The following is a 26,176-nucleotide window of genomic DNA, read 5'->3' on the forward strand; positions in this document are numbered from 1 at the left end:
ACCCCCATATAAAATGACCCACTGCTCGTTGATTTACTTTGACCCGAAACAACACTTGATGTTGATGTTGTTGCTGTTGCTGTTGAGTTTTAAAAAGTTATAAAAATAACTCGTTGGTTTGTCAGCCTCGTTCACTAACTACTTACCAGCACCAACCCCTGATCAAATTCATCTTGCAACATTCAAACACACACACACACAGGCTTAGTTGCACCCTTTTGATGTGTAGCAGTCGAAGTTCATTTACCAGCATCATCATCCCTTGTTGCAGTCTCTGTGCGCAGTTGCCTGAGGCTAATGAGCGCCGCACATTAGTTTTAACAACATTTATTATTTATGGGTTTTCATTATTTTGCTCGCACTTTCTTTGCTTGCTCTGCAAACTGCTTTACTGCTGAGCACTGTAATTCAAAATTCAAATCGAAATTGCAATTAAACTGAGCTTACTTTATGAACTGCTCTCGAAATGGAATTTTGGCAAAAGGAATTATGCTGAAATTTATGTCAGCTATAAGATTTTGAATTGAGTTATATAAAGCGATACAACTTGTAACATAAATTTATTGTAAATTTAAAATTATGTGGGTTATGTGTATTACACATTGTTTTACTTTAATCATTTAACGCTATCTGGACTATCTTGGTTGGTTATTTTCTGAAATTAAGTTAGCTCATTCCATCACTCTTTTCGATTTAATTTCGTTTGTTACCCACTCTAGTTAACACTCTACTAAACTGTTATTTTATTTACCAAGTCTCAACTATTTTTATTGTGTTCGTATTTAATTTGTTGACTTGCTTTCATGACACCTCCACTATCGCTTTGCATGTTCATAGAATGCTTTCAAATATGCGTGTTATTTCTCCTTTTTTGTATTTTAGTAATACTCGTAGATAGAATTTATTTGCACACATGTTCACATTCGTAAAAGAACAATTTAACAAATACATTTGCCGTAATGGCAAAAACATATGCATTTGTTTGGCCAGTGAAAAATTCATGTTTTCTATACGCTCGACTGGCCATTTGTTGAGCTCCAGAATGGAGCGAGAATAGAGTTCCAGAGCTCCTGTTTATATATTTTATTAAGTGCTATTTATTTTGCACTTGTTTAGCATTTTGTGAGTCAATAAAACGATAAGATAAATTCATAGGTAAATTGCCATTTATTTTGTTACTAAAATAAAATACAAATTTCTATTTGTTGCGTTGCAAAATCTGTTCTATCTATTCGATGACACAATATCAAATGACTTCGTAAAATTGAAACTTATATCTAAAGGGGTTTGATTCGACTTTTGTACAGTTTTAAATTAGTTTACCTAATGCTAAATAAATGTAAATTAAATGTACATACTAGATCACGTGCATAGTATGCTTATGCTTGTATGGACTGTTTTCTTTCTTTCTTCCTTTGGCCACAACTCTTTTGGCCAACTGCGTGTGTTGCTTGAGTCTTGTGCACTAAATAACTAGATTTTATAGTAGAGTATAGACTTTTGATTCAGCGCCATTGCCATTGACTGGATCTGGCTGTGCAGAATATGAGCTGAGGCTACAATGGTCCATAGATGGGCTCCGAGTAGAGCACGGCGGGCATCGAGTAGCTATACGAGGTGGGCGTGTGTTCCGTCGGTGTTCGCAGACTAGCCTGCAAGCTGCGCTTGCTGTGTCGCTTGAATCTGCAAAGAATATGAAGTACATGAAATTTATAAGCTCTTCTAGGACTTTGGTGTTTAAGACGTTCATATATAATTTAGTTTTATTCGCACTTCTTTAGTCCGTTGAATTTACTATGTTAGCAGCTTAATCTGATGGCAGTTGAAATTGGAATTCGAATTGGTAAGAAATACCCGAAAATGTTTTGGACATAAAGTGACATTTTCAAAAAAAGGAGTGAAGTATTTAGGACACTTCTAATCTCTTCTAAAATTATTGGCAAGTGAATGACAATAAAGACAATAAAGAAGAAAAATTATTAACGAATATTTTCGAAAACTTATAATTACCCTTTCTAAACAAGAAATAATAATACGCCTTCTAAAGGCAGTCTTTGATAGTATAGGGTTAACTCTATTTCATTCGTTACTCACTTTTTCTTTAGGCAGCATGCGGTGCAGAGTGATATCAGGGCGGCCACGCCTATCAGTGCTGCCAGTATGACCAGCCACGCCCCCGCGGACATCAGCAGATTGCCAAAGAGAGCCGCCGTGTGTGTGCGCCGCACGGAGCAGGATTCCAGATCACTCACTCCATACGCCGCATAGATGTCGATGAGTTCGTGTCGCAACTCCTTCGAGTTCATCAGCTTTTGCATTTCGCTGAGCGACAAAGCGGCGCCATTGCGGAACATCTGGAAGCACGAGCTGGTCGAGGTGAAGTCCAGACTCATGTCAGCACGCGTAAACACCTGAGTGTCCAGCACATGCAACTCCAGACCCATGGGCTTGAGTTTCTGCTGCAGCTGCTGTTGGAAGGGTTTAATGTTGTGCTGTATCTCGTTGGGTGGCCGGGCGAAGACGAACTTCAGCAGCGACTTGTCACGGATGACAAACACCTTGATGTTGCTCTTTGTCTGTCGTTTGCTTAGCGCCGAGTTGTTGGCACACACTCGCATCAGGAAGTAACCATCCACGTAGTCAGCAAAAGAGCCGCCAGTGCGCAGTTCTCCGGTGCGATTGTTGAGCGTGAAGAGCGATTCCAAGTTTCCGGTGGCCAGCTTGCGACTCCGCTTGTAGAATTGCGGCACAAAAGTAACATTCTCAATGGAAAGCGCAATGGGAGCTGCCTCGGCATCGGCATCAGTAGCACGCAGTGTGGTGATTACTGTGTCGATGGGTACATTAATCCTAATGCCCACTGTGGAATCGGGGTTCTCGAACTGCGGCAGATTGTCATCGATGTCGATTATCTTAACTGTGATGCGCAGATGGGAAGGATCCTGACGATCATAAGCATCTCCAATGTACTTGTAAGCTGGCTCGCCCAGCTTCATGCACTTCACGGTCAGTGTGAAGGACTCAACGAGTTCACGATCGATGGGTTGCGTGGTCTTCAGGATAGCAACGCTCTCGTTGGTGCGTTCGATGGTGAAGAATTGCTCGTTGTTGCCTTCAATGATGACGTAGTCAATGGCTGCATTCTCGCCTTGATCTTCATCAATGGCTGTAAAGTTGCCTACAATTGTATCTTCCGGTTCTTCCTCCCGCACGGACATGGCCAATGGTCCCTCGTCCTGCAGAAAGTTAAACGTTTAAATTATGAGTTGACAAAAAATTTAGTAAGTTGCTTAATGGATACGGTAACATTGCTCAATTAGACAAATTTGAATTGAATTTCACTTATTTATAAATTAATATCTTTATGAAGTCAGGTAAAAATAAAAAGCATGTCAATAGAAATTGTATCTTAATCTTCGTCATATTTTCTTCACTCACCATTTCCCTGGCAAAGCGTGGCACATGATCGTCCATGTCGAGCACTTCTATCTTCAGGATACGCGTGACAGATTGCTTCGGCTGTCCATTGTCGCTAACCTCGAGCAGCACTTTGTACATGCTCTTCTCTTCACGATCCAAAGGCTGCTTCGTGGTTATCAGTCCTGTAATTGAATCGATGCTAAAGGCTTCGGCGTCTGGAGTGTCAGGCAGAATGCGATAGGTTATTGTGCCTGAAGGCGTGTTCACATCATCCGGATCATTAGCAATTACTTGGAACACAGGTGCGCCAACAGCAGCATTCTGAAGACAAAGTTTAATAAAGTATTTTTGCATTATTTAAAATTGTAATAATACTATTTGATTACTAATATTCATTATGGAAATAACGAAGAATATAAAAATTTATTGTTATGATTTACCTCTGTGATATTGGCTCGTTGTCCCACTCGAGGTAACACAAAGTAGGGCACTCCATCATTGGCACTTACATCGCCAATGAAGATGCGCACTTCGACGTCTGAGGAAAGCGTCGGCTGCTTAGGCACCTGGTTGCCATTGTCCTGAGCTCTCACGATTAGCACATAGGCTTCAGCGCGACCCTTGCCCGTGAGATTCCGACGTGTGGAAATCAGACCACTCTGGGCATTAATGCTAAACAAGCCATTAGCCTCGCCCTCGTTGACCAGCTCGTAGCGAACTTCACCTCCCGGTCCCTCGTCCGCATCGGTGGCCTCTAGTTGCAGCACATTCTCCATTTGCAGCGCATTCTCTGGTATCACAGTGCTGTAGATCTTCTTGGTAAATTCAGGAGCATTGTCATTTACATCCAGCACATCGATCAGCAGCTCGACAACACTCTGCTTGGCATCGGTGGGTTTGCCGGGCGAATCCTCCGCCTTTACTTGCAGACGAATGTGTGGAGTGCGCTCGCGATCAATGCTCTGATTGCGAGCGACAATAATTTGTCCCGTCAAATTGTTAATCTCGAAGAGCATGGCGAATTCTCCTTGGAGGGAATAGATGACCTTGTGGTAACCCAAACGTTCATCGCGACTATTGAGTGCGGCGTCCTTGTCATGAGCTTTCACTTGAATTACACGCTCAGGGTAGCCCTTGTTTTCAATGATGGTAGCGTGATAGGAGCTTTGTTCGAAGATGGGACTGTTGTCGTTCACATTCTCCACAGTGATGTTCACCCGACTGATGGTGCTACGCTGACGATCGGCGCTGTTGGCACGCACCTGCAGCTCAAACTCAGCGCCTCCCGACTCAGCCAAAGCTTCGTAGTCCAAACGTTTCTTTAGGATAACTTCACCCGTGCGTTCTGCGATCTGGAAGTACTCGAGCTCCTTGGGTTCCACCAGTTCGAAGCTGGTAATTGGCTGCTGTGTCACAGGATCCTCGGCTTGAAGTATAAACAAAGCGCTGCCAATGGGCATTTCCTCCTTGATCTTGATGTTGACCACGGGTCGTGAGCTGCTCCAGCCTGGATTTTTAAACACTGGATCTTTATCCTTAAAGGACTGCACATACACAGTGACCTCGGTGGTATCAACTTGTCCCTCTGGATCTACTTCGGCATTCAGATCCTTCACAGCCACCGTAAATATGATAATTGCAGCAACATCGTGTCTTAAAGAGCTGTTCACGAAGATTTCGCCCGTTTGGGAGTCGATGCGGAAGGCTTCCTGCACATTATAATTGCTGCGATTGGCAATGCTAACGCCCGCCTTGGTTGTGGCCTTCACAGGTCCCTGTAGACTGTACTCTAAGCGTGAGTTGAGATCCTTGTCAATTGCCTTGACCTTCAAGACGCTCTCGCCAATCACAGTGCGCTCAGAGACATAGGCAGCATAGCTCGCCTGCTCGAACTTGGGTTTCTCATCGTTGATGTCCTTGACATTGACATAAACTGTGGTGGTGGCTGTCTCTGGAATGGGCGTGCCCGAGTCTACGGCATTCACAATAATCTCAAAGCTGTTCATGTTCAAGTCGCGATCAATGCGCGCCTGAGGGGACACGGTAATTAAACCGGAGCTACAAGTAGGGAAATTAAGTAAGTTAAAGTTGAAGAGTTGAAATATTATTTTACTCACAGCTCGTTGATCTGGAAATTGTCGTTGGCTCCAACGATGCGGTATCTCAGCAAACTGTCCAAACCATCGGGATCATGTGCAGAGACTGTGGTCACATTGTAACCTGGAGCAGCATTCTCTGGTATAGAAACACGGTAACTGGGTGGTCCAACCACTGGCAGATTCTCCACATTCTGGAAGTGTCCCTTGAAGATGGGACGCTGATTGCCAGAGATGCCAACGCGCACAAGCACTCGAGTTGTGTTGGTCAAAGGAGGAATACCTAAAAAAGAAATTCAAATCGAATTAAATTTAATTCTTAACTAAATCATAAACATAAAGATAAGCGGACATAGGCCAAAGAGAATAGGATTTATATTATTTTTCAAGTAGCCTTTCCCGAAACTCACCAAAGTCCGTTGCCGAAACCACCAGTTCGTACTCTCCACGCTCCGTATCCATAGATTTAGCTGCCTTTTGCAGTGTGATTTCGCCCGTTTCCGGCTCAATGCGGAATACATTTCCAGCTATGCTGTTCTCTGACACCAAAGCGTATTTCACCTTGCCGTTGCCTTGAGTGGGACCATCTGCATCGTGGGCGCGCAAAAAGAACTGCGGCTCAAAGATTGCAGCGCCCTCACGAATAGTGCGACTGTATTCATCGCTCTCGAAGCTGGGATAATTATCGTTGACATCGAGCACATCCACAAAGAGATTGGCATTCGACTCGCGGCCACCGCCATCAACAGCGACGACAGTCAAACTGTATGAGCTCTGCTTCTCATAGTCCAACGGCTTCTGCAGATATAGTCCTCCTGTTTCGGGATGCACATAGAAGTTATCGGCACCAAATCCCTTGAGCACATACTGCACATGTCCAAACTCAGCCGAGTCCGCATCGGTAGCATTCACATAGCCAATTAAAGAATCAACTGTTAGATTCTCCGGCGCCGTAAAGCGATAAGTTTGCTGTGCAAAAATGGGTGCATTGTCATTGGCATCCAGTAAATGAACTTCCACACGTGCCTTTGCCTGCTCTACTCCCTTTGAACTGGCTACCAAATCGAACTCGAATTTACGCTGTGCCGGATTATCGTAATCCAATCGACTGGCATCAAGCACCTTGACTACAACTGGAGTGCGTCCTTGTCCCTCGGCTGGGGAGACTGCAAAGACTCCTGCGGCATTGTTAACATCTTTAAGCTTAAGTTGATAGCGACTATTCTCGCCCATATCTCGATCATCCACAAAAATAGAGAGTCCTGGCAAAGGCATGCCGTTGGCCAAGTTCTCCGCGATGGAAACGTTAAAGTGCGAGGCACTAAACTCGGGCTTATGATCGTCGACATCGGTGACCACAATGGTTACTCTGGTGATGGAATAGTCTGCAGGTATGGCGCCATCGATCAGTTCTGTAGCTCTAATGGAGAAGACATAGACGCCGCCGTTCTGCAGTATCTCTGGATTCTCACGATCCAGCGGCTCATTGGTGGTTCTCAGCGTGGCTGTGCCATCTTTGGGATCACCAAACGGCACTAGCTCAAAGTGTCCGAAAGGTTCGTCCTCCAGCGACAAGAAGATCTCTCTGGGTATGCCAACATCGCCATCGATTGCCTTAACTGTCAATATGCTAACTCCAGCTGGCGTATTCTCCGGCACAGTTGCGGAATAAGGAGCATTAGTAAAGACTGGAGCTTGATCCTGCACATCAATGACGTTTATGGAAATGGTGGCAAAGGAAGTGAGACGATTTTCCAAGGCGCTGTCTGAGGCAGCAATGGTCATAATATAAGACGGACGACTCTCAAAATCGAGAAGTTGTTTTAAAGCAACTCGAGCGGTATAATTGCCATCGGACAACCTGACAGCACGCACTTCAAAGATATCGCAAATGTCGTTCTCCTATGGAATAAAACAAAGTGAGTTTTTCTGATATAAATAAAGGATATGTTTCTACTCACCTGCACACACTTGAGCTGCACTTCTGCGTTGATGCCCTCATCGCGATCGACAACTAAAACTGGCGGCACAATTGTCAACTCCGCACCGACAGGCAAGGATTCGCTAACACTAGCCGTGTAGGGTCTACCAATAAATGTTGGTTGATTATCGTTGTAATCCCGCACGGGAATCTCACGACGCTGCGAAACTGTGTTGGGTTCGGTGCCATAGATGCCGTCATCGGTGATACTGATAATCACCTCAATGGTGTCTTGCGTTTCCCGATCCAATTCCTGACGCAAGCGCACAACACCCGTATCACGATCCACGGAGAAAACTGGGCCAGAGATGCTGTACTTGAGACGCCCTCCCTCCGGGTCGATGCCTGTGAATTTGAGAAGAGAGAAATATAACAAATTAGTTGGGGCGTTTGTGACTCTAGTTTTGAGTATTGCTCGCATTGTAGTAAAAGCAGTTTGTTGGTTCCCCGACACGCTCACTGCTTTAATTACGACTACAACTAGTTGTAGTAAAGTCAGATGAATGACTTAGTGAATGACTGAGTGAATGACTAACTGACTGAGTGTCTGACTGCGTGTCTGACTCTCTGACTGTCTGTTTCTGGGCTTGTTGTGGAAGCGTGTGAAAAATGCAAATCAAGTTCCCACAACCTCCTTCTCTGCTGTGTTTCTAGTCTAATGCGTCGACAGTTTAGTTGGGCGTGGAAATGGAGCTAACTATGTATGTAACTATAACTATAACTATAACTCGATCTCGAACTCGAACTGGCGCTGGGAGTTGGGTCAAGTGAGCTAAAAATATAGGTTGTGTCTTTGTCAGTCATTGAGGCACTTTGGCAGTTTCTCTTTCTCTTTTTTGTTGTTTCGTGGGTCTTGTTAATCACAGGAAACTACTTACAACTAGTATGCCATGCATCAAAATTCCATAGCGCAGCTTGAGGGCAACACGAAGAAAGACAAAAAAAAACATTAGAAATTCTAACAAACGAAAGAAAGAAAACAAATCCCCCAGATCCCAGCGGCGCATGCACAAAAGCTAACAATAATAGTAATAATAATAATAGACAACAGCGCGGTCTGGAAAACGACTTTTTTGGCGCAGGCCCAGACATCGAGGTAGACAGATTTTTGTGTTTTCAAGTTTGACAACGACACACATAGAGCAAGAGAGAGGAGAAGATCGAGTCGGAGTTGGAGACCGACAATTGCAGCGACACGACTTGTACTCGAAGCGGGAAGCAAACAACACGTTCTCCAGCTTAATACACCCAAAAAAAAAAACCTTACCAATTGCGGTCGCCAACCCGGCCGAAACCTGGCCAACTTGGCCAAGACAACCAGACTCGTTCCCCTCACACCTTCTCCGTTCCTCTCTGCTTCCATTTACTATTGACGCGTGAGTGGCCGTTTCCACTTTTTTAATGTACATAATCATTTCTTGTAGTTTTTCTTTTATGTGATTTCTCATAAGTCTTTTCAGCTGTGTGTGTACTTGTTTGAATTATTTGGTGCCCCATATGGAATCTTGTTTTGGGAACACAACATCAACAAAATGCACTCGGCCCTGTGTAATAGCAATAACAATTAAGTGGAGATTTTTCTCGTTTTTCTATGTGTTGAAAACTTTTCTACTTTTCACTTTGTTTTCGGGAGTATCACATGAGGGATAAATAAGTTGTGATTTCATGCTCTGCGAAGCGTATTTGTTAATATTTTGCTATTTATTACTCCAGCACATACAACAACAATGGAAACACACCCGCATTGTGGCAACGTTTGCCCAATTATTTGGTTTTGTTTTGCCGCACTTTTCGTTTCGTTTCGTTTATGAGTGTAAATAATTACAACTTCGAATACTCCACGCTGTCTAATTATGCTATTTCTTTTTTTTTGCAAAATCATCCACAATTCAGTGTAATTCAATATCTAAGATCGCAAAAAAACTAAAGCATATAGAAAGTGAAGATTGTTATCCAAACTAAGTTGAATACTGTTTAGAAATATTTGCTGAGATATGCGCAAAACTTGTTTGGGAAGTGAAATGAAATAGCTTAAGAAGAGGTTTGTAAGCAATGCAATAATAGGAAGTGCAATAATATATTTCAAAAGTATTTAATTATTATTATTTATTTTGAGTGAGCGCAGTTACTTTCAAGTTTTATGTTTCTGTCTTTTTTTAGGCATTTAATTAATAGCATTAAAATGCGGGCATGAATATTTGAAAATACAAATAAATAAATATCTATTTATATGAACCTGTCTTTATGAGAATAAACATCCGCTTCCATTCTTTTTTCATCAACTTGAAGAGCAGAAATTAGTAAATAAGATAAGCGTTAGAAACCTAAGTAAATATACATAACATAGGAAAACCTTAAGGTTCTTATTCTTTTCAAGTGACCTTCTACAACCATCAAAATAATGGAAAAGGAAATGCAGGAATTTTGCAGAGGTAAATGTTGTAGATAAGGAATCCTCCTAATGTAAACACACACACGCATTCCATTTTATACCCACAGCTCAAAATATTAACAAAGTTCCCAAATAATTAACACATAACAAAAGAACCTTTGTATTGATGTCTAAGTACTTGTCGAATAAAGAGATTTTGAGTTGTACAATTATAAATTGTATATTCAGTAATAAAGTGCTATTTTAGTCTAGTCTGACCACAAATATTCACTGATATTATTGTTATATTATTTCAATTATAATAAACATGCTATGTACGAACTCTCTAAAAACTATGTATTAAATACTTATTGTTGTTTATCCGATTGTTTATCTAATTTCAACAGTGCTAAAAAAAATCTCTGCTTGATTAACTCTTCTGTTTATTATTTGAGGTATTTCCAGTATGATGTCATAAATTTCGAAAAGAATCTGGTTGCGAGTTTAAAACAATAAAAACCACCTTAAGTCGATACTGAGTCAACCAATGGATGATGCTGTCTGTTAGCACATATCACATATATTTTATAAGGTCAAAGAGCTGTCACTCTACCAGTTCAACCAATTTTTTCCACATCGAAATTAGATATGCAAGTGTAAACAGCCCTGAACGAGCTTTTGTTTTGAGATGCAGTCATTGATTACTCCGCTTGTAGTATCAAATTATCAAATGGCCATTTTGAATAACGAATGGTTAATAAACTGTAATAGATTTGAATATTGAATTGACCCGCGCTGCAACCGTGCTGACAAACTATCTGTGATGCAATCGCTTTTGATGATTGCTAGTCAAAATTGCAATAACAAATTATGCAGTTAATAGAGCTGCTTCCTGGCTCACAATTTAGCAAAAGCAATTTTAGCAAATTTGTTGTTGCTTTGACTGTGCTTTATGGCACTCTTGATTTCAAACGCAGTTAAACGTGTTTTTAGTTTGCAGCTTGCAAAACCAAAAACTGGCTAAAAGTAAGACATCGACTCCAAAATGTACAACTTGCTGCCACTTGCAACTGTCTGACGAGGACTTGGCAAATACGATATAAATATTAAAAATCTCAAAAGGAAACTTGAAAGTCGTCTACCTCGATGGTAGCATTAAATTACAGAGCGCATCCACAACTGGGCTTGTGTGTTAGGGTGTCAACAGGGCGGCCGTCATGCCACATTCATGCAACAAATGCAGCAGCAGCAACAGCAGCCGAAGCAGGTGCAACAATGCGATCTCGTGCAGCGTGCAGTTTGTTATTGTTGCTGTTGGATAATCATGCGACGAAAGGTACCAGGGTAATAGAGTAGAGTACTACTCAATTCACATTTGTGGCAAGTGGCATGTGGCAAGTTGCGAAAGGAAGCGATTACGTCAACGGGTGTGAAAAGCACACCTGCAATTTAGCAGTCGCTTTCGATTGATTGTTAGTTAGCAAGTCTCAAAGTAAAAGTGTCCAGACGGAGAGAGAATCTATGATAAAAGTGAGCGCTGCCACAAGTGGCAACAATTGGCGGCACGCCATGCACGCAGTCATGTGATTAGCATTATCATCGACAACTCGAGCAGCCATTATCGGTGCGTTTGTTTTGCTATCGATTGCTACGCACAAACGTGTTCAAATGCATTTCCGCCTCGTAGAAGATACAACCAAGAAAAGCAATGCAAATTGTTTGCGAGTTTGCTGGGCAATTGATTAGCAAACTGCGAGTGCATTCTTTAGCACATGTGTCAATTATCAAAAAACATGAATTGAGCAATCGATGTACGAACGATGTCTGTGTATGTAACATACAAAACGTGTACATATGTGTGTGCTACATATGTACGAATATCAGCTAAAGCGGCATGCACGAAACGTGCTGAAGAAACAGCGGAAAGAGCAAAAGAAAAACAACAACAATTGAATACTCTTACCAAGGTTACCCACAAAAAGTAGGTGGCGTTGCGGCGGGGCAAGAGCTTTATTTTTCAATTATACTCCAAGTCGAACTCAAACTCGACTCGTATGTCTTTTTTTCAGTTAACAACAAATGAAATGAAAGTCAGCGCTGGCAATTTGAGATCTAAGGCGCACAAAATTACAAAATAATTAAACTATCAAATGACCAGCAAAAAATATGCAGAAAATGCACAAAAACAAAAAAAACACAATCTATTACATGTCCATAGTTTGTAATTACGTTTGTCTGAGTTTTGCATGAACTCGCCGCTGACTTTTGAGCCGAAAAACAAGACTTAAATAATAATGTTTTAGTGAAAGGCTGTGAGAATTGGGTCTATTGTGCAGAGTTGAGACAAGGCCTTGGCTTGGACCACTTGGACTTACCTTTGAGCTGATAGACTGGACTGCCAACTGGAGTATGCTCCGACAGGCTGAATCGAGACATGTCTCCGGTGCCGGCCACAAAATGTGGCGGATGATTCAGCAGCTGTGCCGCAGTTGCTTCCAGCAACAGCAACAACAACAGCGACGGCAGCAACATGTTGCCGTTGCTAATTTCTGGGGCCCGTTATGTATCTGTATCCGTTAGCTCGAAGCGAAGAATTCGATGATGTTTTCTCAAGTATTTAGCACATGTAGCACAAATCACGGCACGACTTACACTTCAACTTTTCAACTGCTGCCAGAAAATGCAAAACAAGATTTTTCGTTAACAACAACACACAACACAAAAAACAAAAAAAAACAAGTAAGAAAGTTACAGTCGAGTGTGCTCGACTGTGAGATACCCGCTACCCATTTTTAATAAAGGCAAAATATTGCGGTATCATTTTCAAAATATACCGAAAATACTAAAAAAATACTAAAAATATACCAAATGGTATATTTGGTATATCGATATAGTACACCATTCAAAGTATACCATAGACGGCACAATGTGCCAGATTGTCGGCCAAAGCAACTCAGACCCCTAGTAAGTAGGCGTTTTTCCCATACAAAAGTATTTCCTTAATAACTTCCACAATTTTTATCTGATCGCAACCAAATTTTCAGGAATCATAACTATTACAGTAGTTATTGTATATACCAAAATTCGTAGCTCTAGCTTTAAAATTACACTTGTTATTCGATTTTTTTGATTTGCGGGGGCGGAAGTGGGCGTGGCAAAAATTTGAAACAAACTTGATCTGCGTGCAAACATAACAAATGCTGTCGAAAAAAAATTATAGCTCTATCTCTTATAGTCTCTGAGATCTAGGTGTTCATACGGACGGACGGACGGACGGACAGACGGACAGACGGACAGACGGACAGACGGACAGACGGACAGACGGACATGGCTATATCGTCTCGGCTGTTGACGCTGATCAAGAATATATATACTTTATAGGGTCGGAGATGCCTCCTTCTACCTGTTACATACATTTCCTGCCGGCACAAAGTTATAATACCCTTCTACCCTATGGGTAGCGGGTATAAACAGCAATCGCAAAACAGTTCTTTCAATGTTAGCCCCCAACGCCCAATCGACCTTGGCTCTGAGCAATGAATTAAGCTTAGCTTGGCAATGCAATTGTTATTTGCTATTGTTGCCTCTGCTGCTGCTGCTGCAGATTTGAGCGCAGTCAGCGTAAAAGATTGAATATTAATGCGCGATTCAAACGTTTTGTTTACATTACAATTTGAGCCAAGTCTTTGCCTAATTGAAAAGTCACGCATACGAGCTGCAGACTGCAGTTGTTGCTGCAATTAAAAATACATTTGCCTAAGACGACCACAAAAATCATAGAAAAGAAATTTTTGAGACGGGCAATTTCACTTTATGCGCATGTGAAAAGTGGCACATGATGATGAGGCGGCAGCTGCCGATGATGCCAACGATGAGTTCCGATCATTGGGCTGGAGGTGCTTCTCGAGCCAAGCGATTGGCAAACGCTGTCAATGGCTTTCTCGCAAAAACAAACACACAAAACGAAGTCAGACTCAGACTGAAACAAGCTGATGAAACAGCTGGAGAATGGGGAAAGGGGAAGAAAGCCAAAGCGAGCACACACTAAAGACCGAAATGTGCAAAAAGGCAGCTAAAATAAATACAGAACTGGTTGCTCTCGTAGCTGACGTGCAGGCAAAGCCATTGCGCCCCGTAGATACATAAGTATCTACAACATACACATATACATAGTTTTATGGTCAGTTGCTGTTTTTAGGCAAAAAAGAAAAAAACGGGCAAAAAGAAGGAAGCAAACACAAGAACTGTCTAAGTTCTGGATGAGTTTTGTTAGCACTTGCTTACACTTGTTGAATTAGATGCACAGTTATTAAACACTTTTCGAAATGATTATTTCACATTTACAAACACGCACCCGAGAAGTAGCCGAAATGCGAACACGCAAAAATAAGACAACAATGCGAGTATGACGCCAGGTACGAAACTTGATTCTCTTGCTTTAAATACTTTGTTGTATTTCTTTATTTTTTTGCCCACTGTAGCACACACACAGCTCAACAGAAAGTAACGACAACCGACGACGAATTCAACCGTAGCAACGTCTTGACGGCGCGACGCTCGCTCACCTTCTGTCTTATGGCCGTTTTTACCTGTTGCCAGTTCTTGGCTAGCCGCAATGGCAACGGCAAACTGCGTGCGTGAATTGTGATCGCAGTTAAATACTGGTTTCGTGCTGTTGCCGGTTCTGTTTTGATACACATTTCGCGCATGCGCAAAACGAGTGGCAATGAAAAACGGCGACCAGTGTGTACACACTGCACACGGTGGTAAATTATTTACTACTGCAGCCGCAAAGTATGCTACAATTATTATTCAACAGCATTAATATCGGTGATTTGTTTACAACTAAATTTAATTTGCTTTTATTAAAGACTTGTGTGATTTTGTGATTTTCGCATTAAATTTAAACGCTAAACATTATGTATTTGTGGTATTGAAAATGTACATGCTAAATTTGTGAATTAGAGCGCATCATCCACTTGAAACTGTATAAGATCCTCGACGGGAAAGCGAAATAACGACGCTGTTTGAGCCTCGGCAGCCATTTGATCAATGTGCGCATTCTTCGCAAAACGCAAATGATCGCTCTGAAGGCCATAACGAACCGGCGGAGGATTGCCAACGAGTGCTGCGGGTTGCGGCAGTTGGGGCAACTCGGCTGCCACAATTGGATGCTCAAAGTCAAGCAACGACAGATTATCGCTGCGTGAAATTGAACGATTTATTGGTTGTTGTTGAGATTGCTGATGCTGCTGCGACTGTTGTTGTTGTTGCTGCTGCTGGGTTTGATTATGCTGAGATTGCACCACGGTTGTGGCCGATGAGAAGGAGCTGTTGGCCACCTGTCGTGGCTCAATGGGACTTGGAGGCTTTGGCAACGGTTGCTCTCGCTCCCGTTCCCTTTCCCGTTCCCGTTCTCGCTCTTCGCCCATTGTAATGCGCTGCAACCCGCTGCCGGTACCAGGGCCAATCGAGTTGTAGTTGTGATTATGATTGTAGAAGGGATTTGTGGAGGGCCGTTGCAGCTGCGGCTGCGCTGTAGGCTTCTGCTTTGGGAACACATTCAGATGCAGCATGATCTGATTGGAATGCGTGTCCATTGCGCCAGTATTTCCATTGTAATTCGATTGCATGCAATCATCGTTTATCAGGCTGTTATGCGACTGCTGCTGTTGCTGCTGTTGTGGATACTTTTGGGAGTGATAGAGCGCCTGCTGCTGACTGTAGCGGGTGGCCTGATCGGGAAAAGTCATGGACATATGGGTGGAAGGTGGCGGAGGTTGTGTGGGGAACTTGAAAGGGGCCTGATAGATGCCGTGCTGCATGTGCGCCTGGCCATAGATGGAACCCGCCGAGGAACCCTGCAAAGGACCCACCGAGGGAGTAGCATACTCAGACTGGAAGGGATTGCGCAGCACCGAAGTGGGACGCGAGGGCGGTAACACCGGATAGATGTCCAGATTCACTTTGAATGGCACTCGCTTATGCTGTGGTTGTCGAGTGGCATTCAGTGTGATGATAGGTGGAAAGCTCTGCAAGAAGGGATCGGCCACAAAGTGCTGCTGACTGCCATGCTCCAGCAGCATGTTGTAGTTGCTTTGCGCCAATTGTTGTTGCTGCTGTTGTTGCTTCTTGTTTTTCTTGGAGTTGGGTTTGCTCGACGGCTGCATCGCAAGCAGATTGATGTCCTGAGGCGAGCGAGGCTTGAAAGGATACAGCTGCTCAATAGCCACACGCTGATGCGGAGCAGGACCATAAAGGGACATGGGCATACCAATGGGGAGCATAGGCAGTGGAATGCTGAACTGCATCTGCTTCTTGTTGCGCTTGCCACGCAGGAAATTCGCAATGCCACTGGACTTGAGGTTCTTGTAGCTGCCGGCAATGTGCAAACCCGTGGGCATCATCACAAGCGAAGGAGGCAACTTGCTAGGCATTACGCTGTTAATATGCAGATTGTGCAAAATGTCCTGGATGTTATTTAAGGCTACATGCGGACGCTCTGACTCGCCCTTCTTGAAGTGCTCGGGTAAAGGACCCTCGAAGGGAAAGTGAAATGGCTTCGGTTTGTAGTCATCCCGCATAGCCAAGCTACCAGGCGTCTCCGAAAACTGGCGACGCAGCAGTACTGTGGAGGGAGGACGCTGAGTGGAGAGACGTGGTGGCCGTGGCAGCTGATCGCGCAGAGGCGTCATGGTGACGGATCGCTTTGGCAGCCGTTCGTAGAGATGATTATCGTCCATGTTGCTGCTGGTGTTGGCATCGCTATCACTGAGCGTGTTGAGCTGCAATGATGCAGCCATCGATGTTGCGTGTTGCAGAGCCGTTGTTGTCGATGCTGGTGGCTGGGGTCGTCTCGCTTTCGTGCGCCATGTTCCGTAAATGGGCGCAACATCGTCGGCACGCTCCAATAAATACGCAGTTTCGCCAGCTGCCACACCACCGACACCTTCATCTTCTGCCGTCCCAGCAGCAGCAGCAGCTCCTTCCACACCATTGTTGGCATGCAATTGCAACTGCATCTGTTGATGCATTTGCTGGAGATGCAATTGCATTTGCAACTGTTGCTGGCGATACTGTTGCTGCTGCTCGTGCTGCAATTGCTGTAACTTGGCACGCATCTTCTCGATGTTTTGACGTTCCGCCGCTTGCCCCAAACTGTCGCTAAAGTTGTCACTTTCGGTGCCAAAAGTAGTAGCTGTCGTCGTTGTCGTTGTCTCTATCTGCTGTCCTGTTGTCGACTCAATGTGGTTAAGTAATTGCTGCTGTTGTTGCTGATGCTGCTGCTGGTGTTCGGCTGTTGTGGAGACGACCTTGACTACCATAAGAGACATCTGTGAAAAATTGAAAGTCGCATTAAAATTGCAGCACTTGCTTTGAAACCGAACACAGAAATCTCGACAACTTGTCTCTTGCTCACAATTGTGTACACAAATAGCAGGCCCATAATCCGATGCCAGCGGCTGCTTTTCGCCTTTTTAATGACACCGCCAACGCTGCCCCCGCCGCCTGCAGGATTTGGAGCCGGCAGTAAAGCAGTATTATCGACTAACTCGAGCTCTCGCCTTTTCACTGGGCTTATAAACATTTTTCCACACTAAGATTACTGCTGAAACCGTCTCGCTGGTTTGGTATCGATGGTACAATCTGCTGCAGCTGGAGCACCGGACGCGACTTCCTCATCGCGAATCGCAATGACGACTGCCTGCAGTTTCGACCAAGCAGCCCCTAAAAAACTTGCAAACTAACTAATTAGAAAGTTTAGCATGTAAGCCAGCGAGCAAGCAAGCAAAGCAGTAATACATGAGCTTAGTCTGTGGATGCGAAAGCAAAATACACAAATAAAATATAAGTATATTAATTAATTAAATGATTTCGTGTTGCCGATGTGTGTGCAGCAAAGAAAGAGAGTTTAAAATGCATCGACCATGAAAACCTGAGATACTTGTACTCTGCCTAGTCAAGATACAGATACTTAGTGTTGATTGCCAGAATACTTACTTAGAAATGTTGACTTGGATTCGCAAGATGAAGTTACGATAATGTAAACTTTATGCGGTTTTAATTGTTCCATTAGCATAATGTCTTATTATTCATGCAGAACAGAAAAAGCTATTTGATGAGTCTATTTATTTAAGATCTATGTTAACAGCTATAATTTATACAATTATTACAATACGTGGAGCGAGGGAGTCAAAGATTAACGAACGAAAAGCTGTTCACTTATAATTAAGTAATCATTAGAGTCAAGACTCCAATTTAAAATCGACCAATAAGAAGTTTTTCTTCACGCTTAATAAGTCTTATTTCGTGTCAAAATCAATTCTGATTATAAGAATTTTTGAATTTAATGTAGTTTTCATGTAGTTCTCTTTCCATTTAAATAATAACAGAGTAGGTAAGTAATTGATCACACAAAATTTTCTTTTTCTTTTTATTTATTAACCACAATTTAATTCAAATTAAAAAAGTAATAAACGAAGTCGTTTGTTAGTTCATTAGTTTATTAGTTCCATTTAGTAGTTTCGATAATCATGCTCCCATCTCGATAACGAAATGTAATCGATTAACTTCGTTTGCCACTGGCGAAATAAAAATGCATAACGAGATTTTCGATAAACTTAATTTATTGTTCGGGGTTTTGGAAATTTGTATAAAAGATATTCATTTTATTTCAATATATAGAGCTAAATAGTCTTGAGGCGTTTTTCATCATGGAAACGTACAATAAAACATAGCAAGATTGTGTGGGGGGTGGGGGGAGTGGCAGTAGCTTAGCCAGGGGGAGGGGTAGGGGTAGGGAAGTAAAAGTATAGACTTTAAGATTTTCAAAAGTTGATACATAGATCCCTAATTGTATGAGTATGCGATTCATTAATTAATAAAAAATAAACAAAACGAGTTTTGATTCTTGCTGACGCTTCAGTTGATTCGTTTCGATGGTTGGTTCTTGGATCTTTGAGTTGAGCACCCTCATCAAACGCTTTAAAAATCTTTCATTTTCTTTTCTTTTTTTGTTTTTTGACTGTATTGACTAGATGTATCTAGCCCTAGAAATATGGTTGGCATTGCATTGCTAGATATACTTTTGTTATTTAATAAAAAGAGCATCAGTTATTGCATCCCCTCATTCGACAATAATATTTCAATTAAAATGAAATGAAATGTCACCCGATCGCTGATCGACCTCGATAACTGATAACTGGCTAGTTAAGCGATTAACCGGTATCCGGGTGCTTAGAAGTCAAAGGGAATGCTGGGCCTGGGGTATTGGTAGCCCTGATGTTTGGTCGTTTGTGGTGGCACGGTAGCCCTGGTTGGTGGTGGTACGTAAGGAGTGGTCCTACGAGTGGTTGGCACCGTGGCACGAGTAGTGGGTGGTGGCGTTGGACGACGAGTCGTGGTTGTGGCACGAGTCACTGGGGGCTGTGGCTTATTTGTGGGTGGCAGATAAGTGGGGACTGGACGCTGAGTCGTTGGTGGTGGTGGAGGAGGACGACGAGTGGTTGGTGGTGCTGTTGGGCGACGAGTCGTGGTTGTGGCACGAGTCACTGGGGGCTGTGGCTTGTTTGTAGGGGGCAAGTAAGTGGGAACTGGACGCTGAGTCGTTGGTGGTGGTGGTGGCAGAGGACGACGAGTGGTTGGTGGGGGTGGTGGGGGACGACGAGTCGTGATGACCACTGGTGGCTGGGGCTTGTTGGTGGGTGGCAAGTAAGTAGGAGCCGGGGTGGTGCGGAAAGTGGGACGAGCAGTCGTGTAAGTTGGTGGTGGTGCTGGTCTGCGGGTGGTTGTTACTGGGGGTTGTGGCTTGTTTGTGGGAGGCAGATAAGTTGGTGGTGGAGTGGGTGGACGAGTAGCCCTGGTTGGTGGTGGGGTAGCCCTAGTTGGTGGTGGAGTAGCCCTGGTTGGTGGAGGAGTTGGGCGACGAGTAGTGATGACCACTGGTGGCTGGGGCTTGTTGGTGGGTGGCAGATAAGTTGGAGCAGGGGTGGTGGCACGAGTGGTGCGAGGAGTAGCCCTGGTTGTGGGTGGTGGTGGAGGACGACGAGTCGTGGTCACTGGTGGCTGAGGCTTGTTGGTAGGGGGCAAGTAGGTTGGTGGTGGAGTGGGAGGACGAGTGGCCCTGGTTGGTGGTGGTGTAGCCCTAGTTGGTGGTGGGGTAGCCCTGGTTGGTGGAGGAGTTGGACGACGAGTAGTGATGATCACTGGTGGCTGGGGCTTGTTGGTGGGTGGCAGGTAAGTGGGGGCGGGTGTGCTGGTCGGGCGAGGAGGAGCGGGAGTAGTACGTGGTGGAGCCCTGGTGGTAGCCCTGGTTGTGGGTGGTGGTGGAGGACGACGAGTCGTGGTCACTGGTGGCTGAGGCTTGTTGGTAGGGGGCAAGTAGGTTGGTGGTGGTGTTGGTGGACGAGTAGCCCTGGTTGGTGGAGGTGTAGCCCTGGTTGGTGGTGGAGTAGCCCTGGTCGGTGGTGGAGTTGGACGACGAGTAGTGATGATCACTGGTGGCTGGGGCTTGTTGGTGGGTGGCAGATAAGTTGGAGCAGGTGTGGTGCGTGGAGTAGCCCTAGTGGTAGCCCTGGTTGTTGGTGGTGGAGTTGGACGACGAGTCGTGGTCACTGGTGGCTGAGGCTTGTTGGTAGGGGGCAAGTAAGTTGGTGGTGGGGTTGGTGGACGAGTAGCCCTGGTTGGTGGTGGGGTAGCCCTGGTTGGTGGTGGAGTTGGGCGACGAGTCGTTGGTGGTGGTGGTGGCACCGTCGTTCTACGTGTGGTCACAGGAGGCTGTGGCTTGTTGGTAGGTGGCAAGTAGGTTGGAGCTGGAGTGCTCGTTGGACGGGGAGTCGTACGTGGTGGAGCCCTGGTAGTAGCTCTGGTTGTTGGTGGTGGAGGTGGACGAGTAGTAATGATGACTGGTGGCTGAGGCTTGTTGGTAGGGGGCAAGTAGGTTGGTGGTGGAGTTGGTGGACGAGTAGCCCTGGTTGGTGGAGGTGTAGCCCTGGTTGGTGGTGGAGTAGCCCTAGTTGGTGGTGGAGTTGGACGACGAGTCGTGATGATTACTGGTGGCTGGGGCTTGTTGGTAGGAGGCAGATAAGTTGGAGCAGGAGTAGTACGTGGTGGAGCCCTGGTAGTTGCCCGAGTTGTAGCCCTGGTGGTAGCCCTGGTCGTTGGTGGTGGCGCTGGGCGACGAGTCGTGATGATCACTGGTGGCTGAGGCTTGTTGGTGGGTGGCAAGTAAGTTGGCGCCGGAGTGGTGCGAGGAGTAGCCCTGGTGGTAGCCCTAGTTGTGGGTGGTGGAGTTGGACGACGAGTCGTGGTCACTGGTGGCTGAGGTTTGTTGGTAGGGGGCAAGTAAGTTGGTGGTGGAGTGGGTGGACGAGTTGCCCTCGTTGGTGGTGGCGTAGCCCTGGTCGGTGGTGGAGTTGGGCGACGAGTCGTTGGTGGTGGTGGTGGCAGAGTCGTTCTGCGTGTCGTCACAGGTGGCTGTGGCTTGTTGGTGGGCGGCAAGTAGGTAGGTGGCGGCCTGGTTGTTGGCGCCCTGGTCGTTGGCGGCAGTGTGGTGCGCTTGGTAGGCAACTCAAATGGTACATCTGGAGGGGGGTAGAAGTATCCCTCGGCCGCACGAATCTTCCGCTATAATGGGAACATTTTCAGTTACACTTCCTATGGTAATTCCCTCAAGTGTTTGGTTCTTACCTCATGGATGGCATCAGCGGATGCGGTGGCAACTGCCGCAACGCAAAGCGCTAAGACAAAAAGTGCACTTCTCTGAAAGAGGGACGAAAGAGAATGGAAGCATTAGGAAATACTTTGTGTAAATATGCATGTATATAGTAAATGGAGTGGTTAGCAGGAATTGCAAAAGATGTGTTGACCCTAAACAAGTGATTGAAGTTCTTTGTAATTGCCATATCGAATTGTTAGCTAATGCTAAACGACTATTAACGCTCTAGGCCTAAATGCAAGGCAACGTTAACAGCAAACTCGTTTAAAGTTCAACCGATGTCAGGCATTTAGATGAAGTATTCAAATCAGGCACCAACAATGCTTGGAAATTACTCTAAAATGTTAACGTGTAAAGTTGAAGACATTCAACTTTGACAGCATCTCTAGGTCACGGTAGCCATCGAGTCAAGCTACGTCAGCCAGTTAGATCCATAGTTGATTCAAGCCAACCTTTGTAGGTTGCTTTGTTTGTTTTCGTGTTTAGCGTTTTATGTATTCACATTTCTCAGCCTTTTATTCATTCGTGTGGGGCTAATCAAAACATAAATGCAGGTGAAATAATTAATTACTTTGGAGACAAGAGAGATCGTCCGATCATCTAAGCGAATGCAGACTCAAAGATTAAGTCATATCTTCCGCTGTCTTCCGCTAGGGCTGTCAACGAATCTAATGTTTAATAATTAGCATTTTATGCGATTGCCATTTAAGAAGATTTTTTCAAAATTTCGGCAAGGTCAAGCATTTAAATGCTGTCAACATTAACGTTCACGTTAACGTTAACGAAAGTGGTAAATGTGTCCAGTAGAACTGCAATTAATTTGCGGACTCCACAATGCGGATTCTCAAATGCTTCAACTAAAGAATTCGCTGATAATTTCGAGATTTATGCGATGTCCATTGGGTATGCTATAAAAATAGCTAATTATGCAAGAAACCGGATGGATAGCCAAAAAGTTCTGTTTGACTGCTTTTAGCCATTGAATGCCGCAATATTATATAATAATCGCCATCGGCCATTAATAAAGTGAGAAAAACTCTAAAGTCAACGCTCACCCAAAATTAGCATACGCACTAATCATTGGCGGTGCCTGCCATCAAAAAAAAAAACGGCTTTCAGTTCCCCAATCGTTTTAGTCACATTTCTTTGACTAACCCACACACGTACACACCTTTTTGTTTGCGGATATACTAACTGGTATATAGTCAAGTATTCCTACTCAATTCTTTGTGATAAGTTTAAGATATTTGCCAAATTTTGACATATCGCTAAATCACAATGCAGAGGGACAAACAATACAAATTAATAAAAAAAAGAACATATCGTATTTAAATGTAAATGACTTTTGAAATTTTTTGTTGTTAATGAACTTGAATTTTGGGTGTTCATCCAACTTGTTTGCTATTCAACGATTAAAGCATTAAAGTGCTTGGGAATCATCGGATAAAAAAATGTCAGAGTAGGGGCCAACGTTTGGTTAGCACTTTGCAGCGCGTTGCGGTGCGATGCGAAAGTGAAAGGACTAGAGACACATATTCATTGAGATTAATATTAAGTACTACACGGTTAAAGCTATTTCAATCGATTTAATCACTGCCCAAACATTAGTCACAAGCGAGGGTTGTAATATCAACTTCTCATTTGCTTCTACGAATCTTCGAGAAATATTCTCGATGCGAAAAAAATTTCAAAATGTTTTTTCGGGTCCATCTTAGACCATGTGCTTCGAACATGGCGCTTACCTTCCCATAATCTATTATGCTAATTTATAGATAATTAATTAGTTTTACACATAGCAATGACCTTGCCTTCGTATCGAAAACCATCAATGACGCACATTTGGGTCAAAGCGTCTTCAGAAATGATTGAATGTTACGCATTTTCTTTAACTAGAGGCGTTTTTCACGTTAATAGACTCGATTGTTTGATGTTCGCTATCAGCGATGAAAATGTGAATACGAGTATAAATGTTAATGCAGAGAAAAATTATATAAACAAAAGGCAATTTTGCATATGAACTTTGACATTTATCTTTAGGGAAAAGACCAAAAAAGGTAAGGCTAAAATGACATTTTTTCGGTGCTTCTAATTAAAAGGGAAAACAAAACTAATCCTAAGGATAATCCAATGTGGAATTCGAAAACTTTTAGCTAAGCTGCCGAGTTAATTCGCTTATAGCAATTTGACCTTCGTGATTTTTAATTAACCCTGAGTGTATAGGTGCTTCTTGTATTTGATTCTTTGAACATTTGCCGTTAATCTCTCTGTTGCAATCGAAAGACTTAGGCAACAAACTTGCAGCAGATAATTAACTGATGAGCCAAACGACAACTCTGTCTGACGTTGAGCCGTTGTGTCTCTCAATGGCAAAACGCCAAGAATATAATAATAATACAAATGCACTTGGTAACTTAAGGCAACGTTAAATGGTCATTTGCCTAAATATGCCAATACAAATGTCAATCCATTGAAAAAATTGATGGAAAATTTTTGCATAAAGATGCAAACAAGTTAGCATTCAATTAGCCGTAGAAGATTCTGTATTCTGTATGTAAATGATTTAAAACACAATTGCAGACAGACTATAGGCTACATGCATGACCACGAAGTCAGTCCACGTGGGTGTACGGAGCGTATGCGTAATGTCGGCAGTAGCCAATGGCAAGCGACGTGGACGGACGCTCGGTCGTTTAGTTGGTCATTTAACAACACTTGCACCTTGCACAATTGAACAACAACAATTGGCACTCTTTAAATGTCACTTGGGCAGCAAGATGAGGTGCTCGTTAGATAAGCAATCGCTCGCAAAATAATTCAATTTGATTACGAATACGAGTATTTGGTTGTCGTGTTTAGTGTTCTTTGTTTCACTTCTCTCTCTTTTGATCTTTTTGTGTTTGTCACTTTTCTCTCGTATTTAGCACAATTGTCTTTAGGTTTATTTTCGCTGTTAATTTGTTGTTTTGTGCAACTAAAAGTAATTTTAGTTACCATGGTGAGCACTTTAAAACTGCAACAAATGGCAGCTGGTATTCCTTTAGTGTTAAGGTTTTAGGTTATTATCCCGACGTGTGACACTGCGACGGCGTTGTGTTGTGTATAATCCTTGTGTGAATCCGATCGTATCAAAATTCAATGGTCAATTGAATTGTTGATCGATGCCAAGCAAAAATAAAAACGTTGCTTCAACTTCTGGGTCGACTCTGGGCTAGCAACTAAAGCATCAAAACTTGTAGATTCTCTACTTATATATACTCGGAGCGCGCTGCTCAGTCGCTGCTGCTGCTGCTGCTGCGACGACTTGGGCGACAGCTGTTAACACTCGGACAGAGTGAAGATGCTGCTGCTGTTGCTGCTGTTGTTGTTGTCGTTGCCTCTGCTGGTGTTGCTGTTGCTGGTGCTAGCAACAACAAAGACAACAACGCTGACCAACCGGTGCCAGTTTCGGTTTCAATTTCGGTTTCAATCTCAATCTCAATCTCATGCCCAGGCCCAGTCGTTTAGCAGCTTCGAGCAGACGAACTCATCGTTGACGGCACTGTTGTTGTCTTTGCTGTTGCTGCTGCTGCTGCTCTTAATGTTAATGTCAACGCTGCTGCGGCGTCTTAACAGTCGCATAACATACGTCGAACGCACACAAAACAAAATATAAATGTATATAAATAATTAATAATTTTAAGAAGAAAAAAACCCCCTCCCATATTTATAAAACAAAAAAGAGGCTCAGTTAGCAGATGCCAATTGCCATTTGTTTTTTGTGCTGCGTGCTAAATTTGTTGTACAGCTGCTGCTGTTGCTGCTGGTGCCTGTTATTGGTATTTATGTTTAGCTGCTTTTATTTGAGCAAATATATTAAATGACTAGTGACTACACTTAAGCAGACACTTGACTCTTCGGCCAGTTGGCCAGCTAGGCAGACGCCCAAAACTGCGTTGCTCGCACTTCTGACAAAATTTTGTTTTTTTTTTCGTATTGTTGTATTTTTGGCATTTTTGTTTTCTAGACTGGGAAACGAGTATTTTCTGTATGATGGAATGGCAGCGAGTGTTAAACACATTGTCATGCAGAGTCTAATTTGTAAACGAGATTAACATCCATCCGAACGATGGATGCCTGCAACAAAATGCGAGTTATGTTGTAATTTTGGCAATCGCTTTCAAGGCTTCAATCGGACCACGAGAAACAAGGCAAATATTTGATGTACGACAACTACAACTACAACTACAACTACATCGGCGATTCACAATCTCGATTTAGTAGATTTAGTTGTAGTCATGGTTAGAGGTGAAATTGCTGACTACATAAATCAGTCAAATTCCATGCAGTTGCTGCTGTGATTGCTGTCACAGGCGTTGTTTGTCGGGGATTACAATCCGAAGCCCGAAGATTAGGCCTACATGCAGCTACTAAATGAAGATGAACCGGTTGCTGTCGCCGCTGGTGCGTGCCGTGACGTGCTGCCGCCGCATCTTGGGTCAGTCGTGGTGTCCAACTTTGGAATTGACTGTCTGATTGTTAAGGTAGGCGCAGGCAGAGATGCGCACACACAGAGACAGACGCTGCAGCCCCAATAACCAAATGACCTTTAAACG

The 26,176-nt window shown here is 43.7% G+C and overlaps 3 protein-coding genes across 5 annotated transcripts; all 3 read right to left on the reverse strand.

Annotated features, from left to right (window-relative positions):
- Positions 1-1,414: 1,414 nt before the first annotated feature.
- LOC133842123 (cadherin-23) lies at positions 1,415-14,435 on the reverse strand. 3 transcript variants are annotated; one of them, XM_062275053.1, is made up of 9 exons: positions 14,223-14,435; positions 12,244-12,535; positions 7,478-7,842; positions 5,927-7,418; positions 5,538-5,799; positions 3,861-5,478; positions 3,439-3,741; positions 2,095-3,236; positions 1,415-1,683 (listed from the first exon to the last, which is right to left on the reverse strand). In XM_062275053.1, the coding sequence occupies exons 2-9, from the start codon at positions 12,398-12,400 to the stop codon at positions 1,557-1,559; spliced, it is 5,466 nt and encodes a 1,821-aa protein (XP_062131037.1). In that variant the 5' UTR covers positions 12,401-12,535; positions 14,223-14,435; the 3' UTR covers positions 1,415-1,556. The 3 variants fall into 3 exon arrangements, with proteins under 3 accessions (XP_062131037.1, XP_062131033.1, XP_062131034.1); XM_062275049.1 differs by having other exon boundaries at positions 14,153-14,435; XM_062275050.1 differs by having other exon boundaries at positions 12,244-12,538; positions 14,153-14,435.
- Positions 14,436-14,677: 242 nt separating this feature from the next.
- On the reverse strand, positions 14,678-17,574 carry LOC133842124 (uncharacterized). Its single transcript, XM_062275054.1, has 2 exons — positions 17,289-17,574; positions 14,678-17,202 (listed from the first exon to the last, which is right to left on the reverse strand). Exons 1-2 carry the CDS (start codon positions 17,454-17,456, stop codon positions 14,830-14,832), a joined length of 2,541 nt encoding a protein of 846 aa, XP_062131038.1. The 5' UTR covers positions 17,457-17,574; the 3' UTR covers positions 14,678-14,829.
- Positions 17,575-18,477: 903 nt separating this feature from the next.
- Positions 18,478-24,805, reverse strand: LOC133842573 (uncharacterized). The gene is made up of 3 exons (XM_062275728.1): positions 24,576-24,805; positions 21,557-21,628; positions 18,478-21,493 (listed from the first exon to the last, which is right to left on the reverse strand). The coding sequence occupies exons 1-3, from the start codon at positions 24,576-24,578 to the stop codon at positions 19,106-19,108; spliced, it is 2,463 nt and encodes an 820-aa protein (XP_062131712.1). The 5' UTR covers positions 24,579-24,805; the 3' UTR covers positions 18,478-19,105.
- Between the last annotated feature and the right edge of the window lie 1,371 nt (positions 24,806-26,176).

This window comes from Drosophila sulfurigaster, chromosome 3, assembly GCF_023558435.1.
Source record: "Drosophila sulfurigaster albostrigata strain 15112-1811.04 chromosome 3, ASM2355843v2, whole genome shotgun sequence".
Classification (NCBI taxonomy): domain Eukaryota; kingdom Metazoa; phylum Arthropoda; class Insecta; order Diptera; family Drosophilidae; genus Drosophila; species Drosophila sulfurigaster.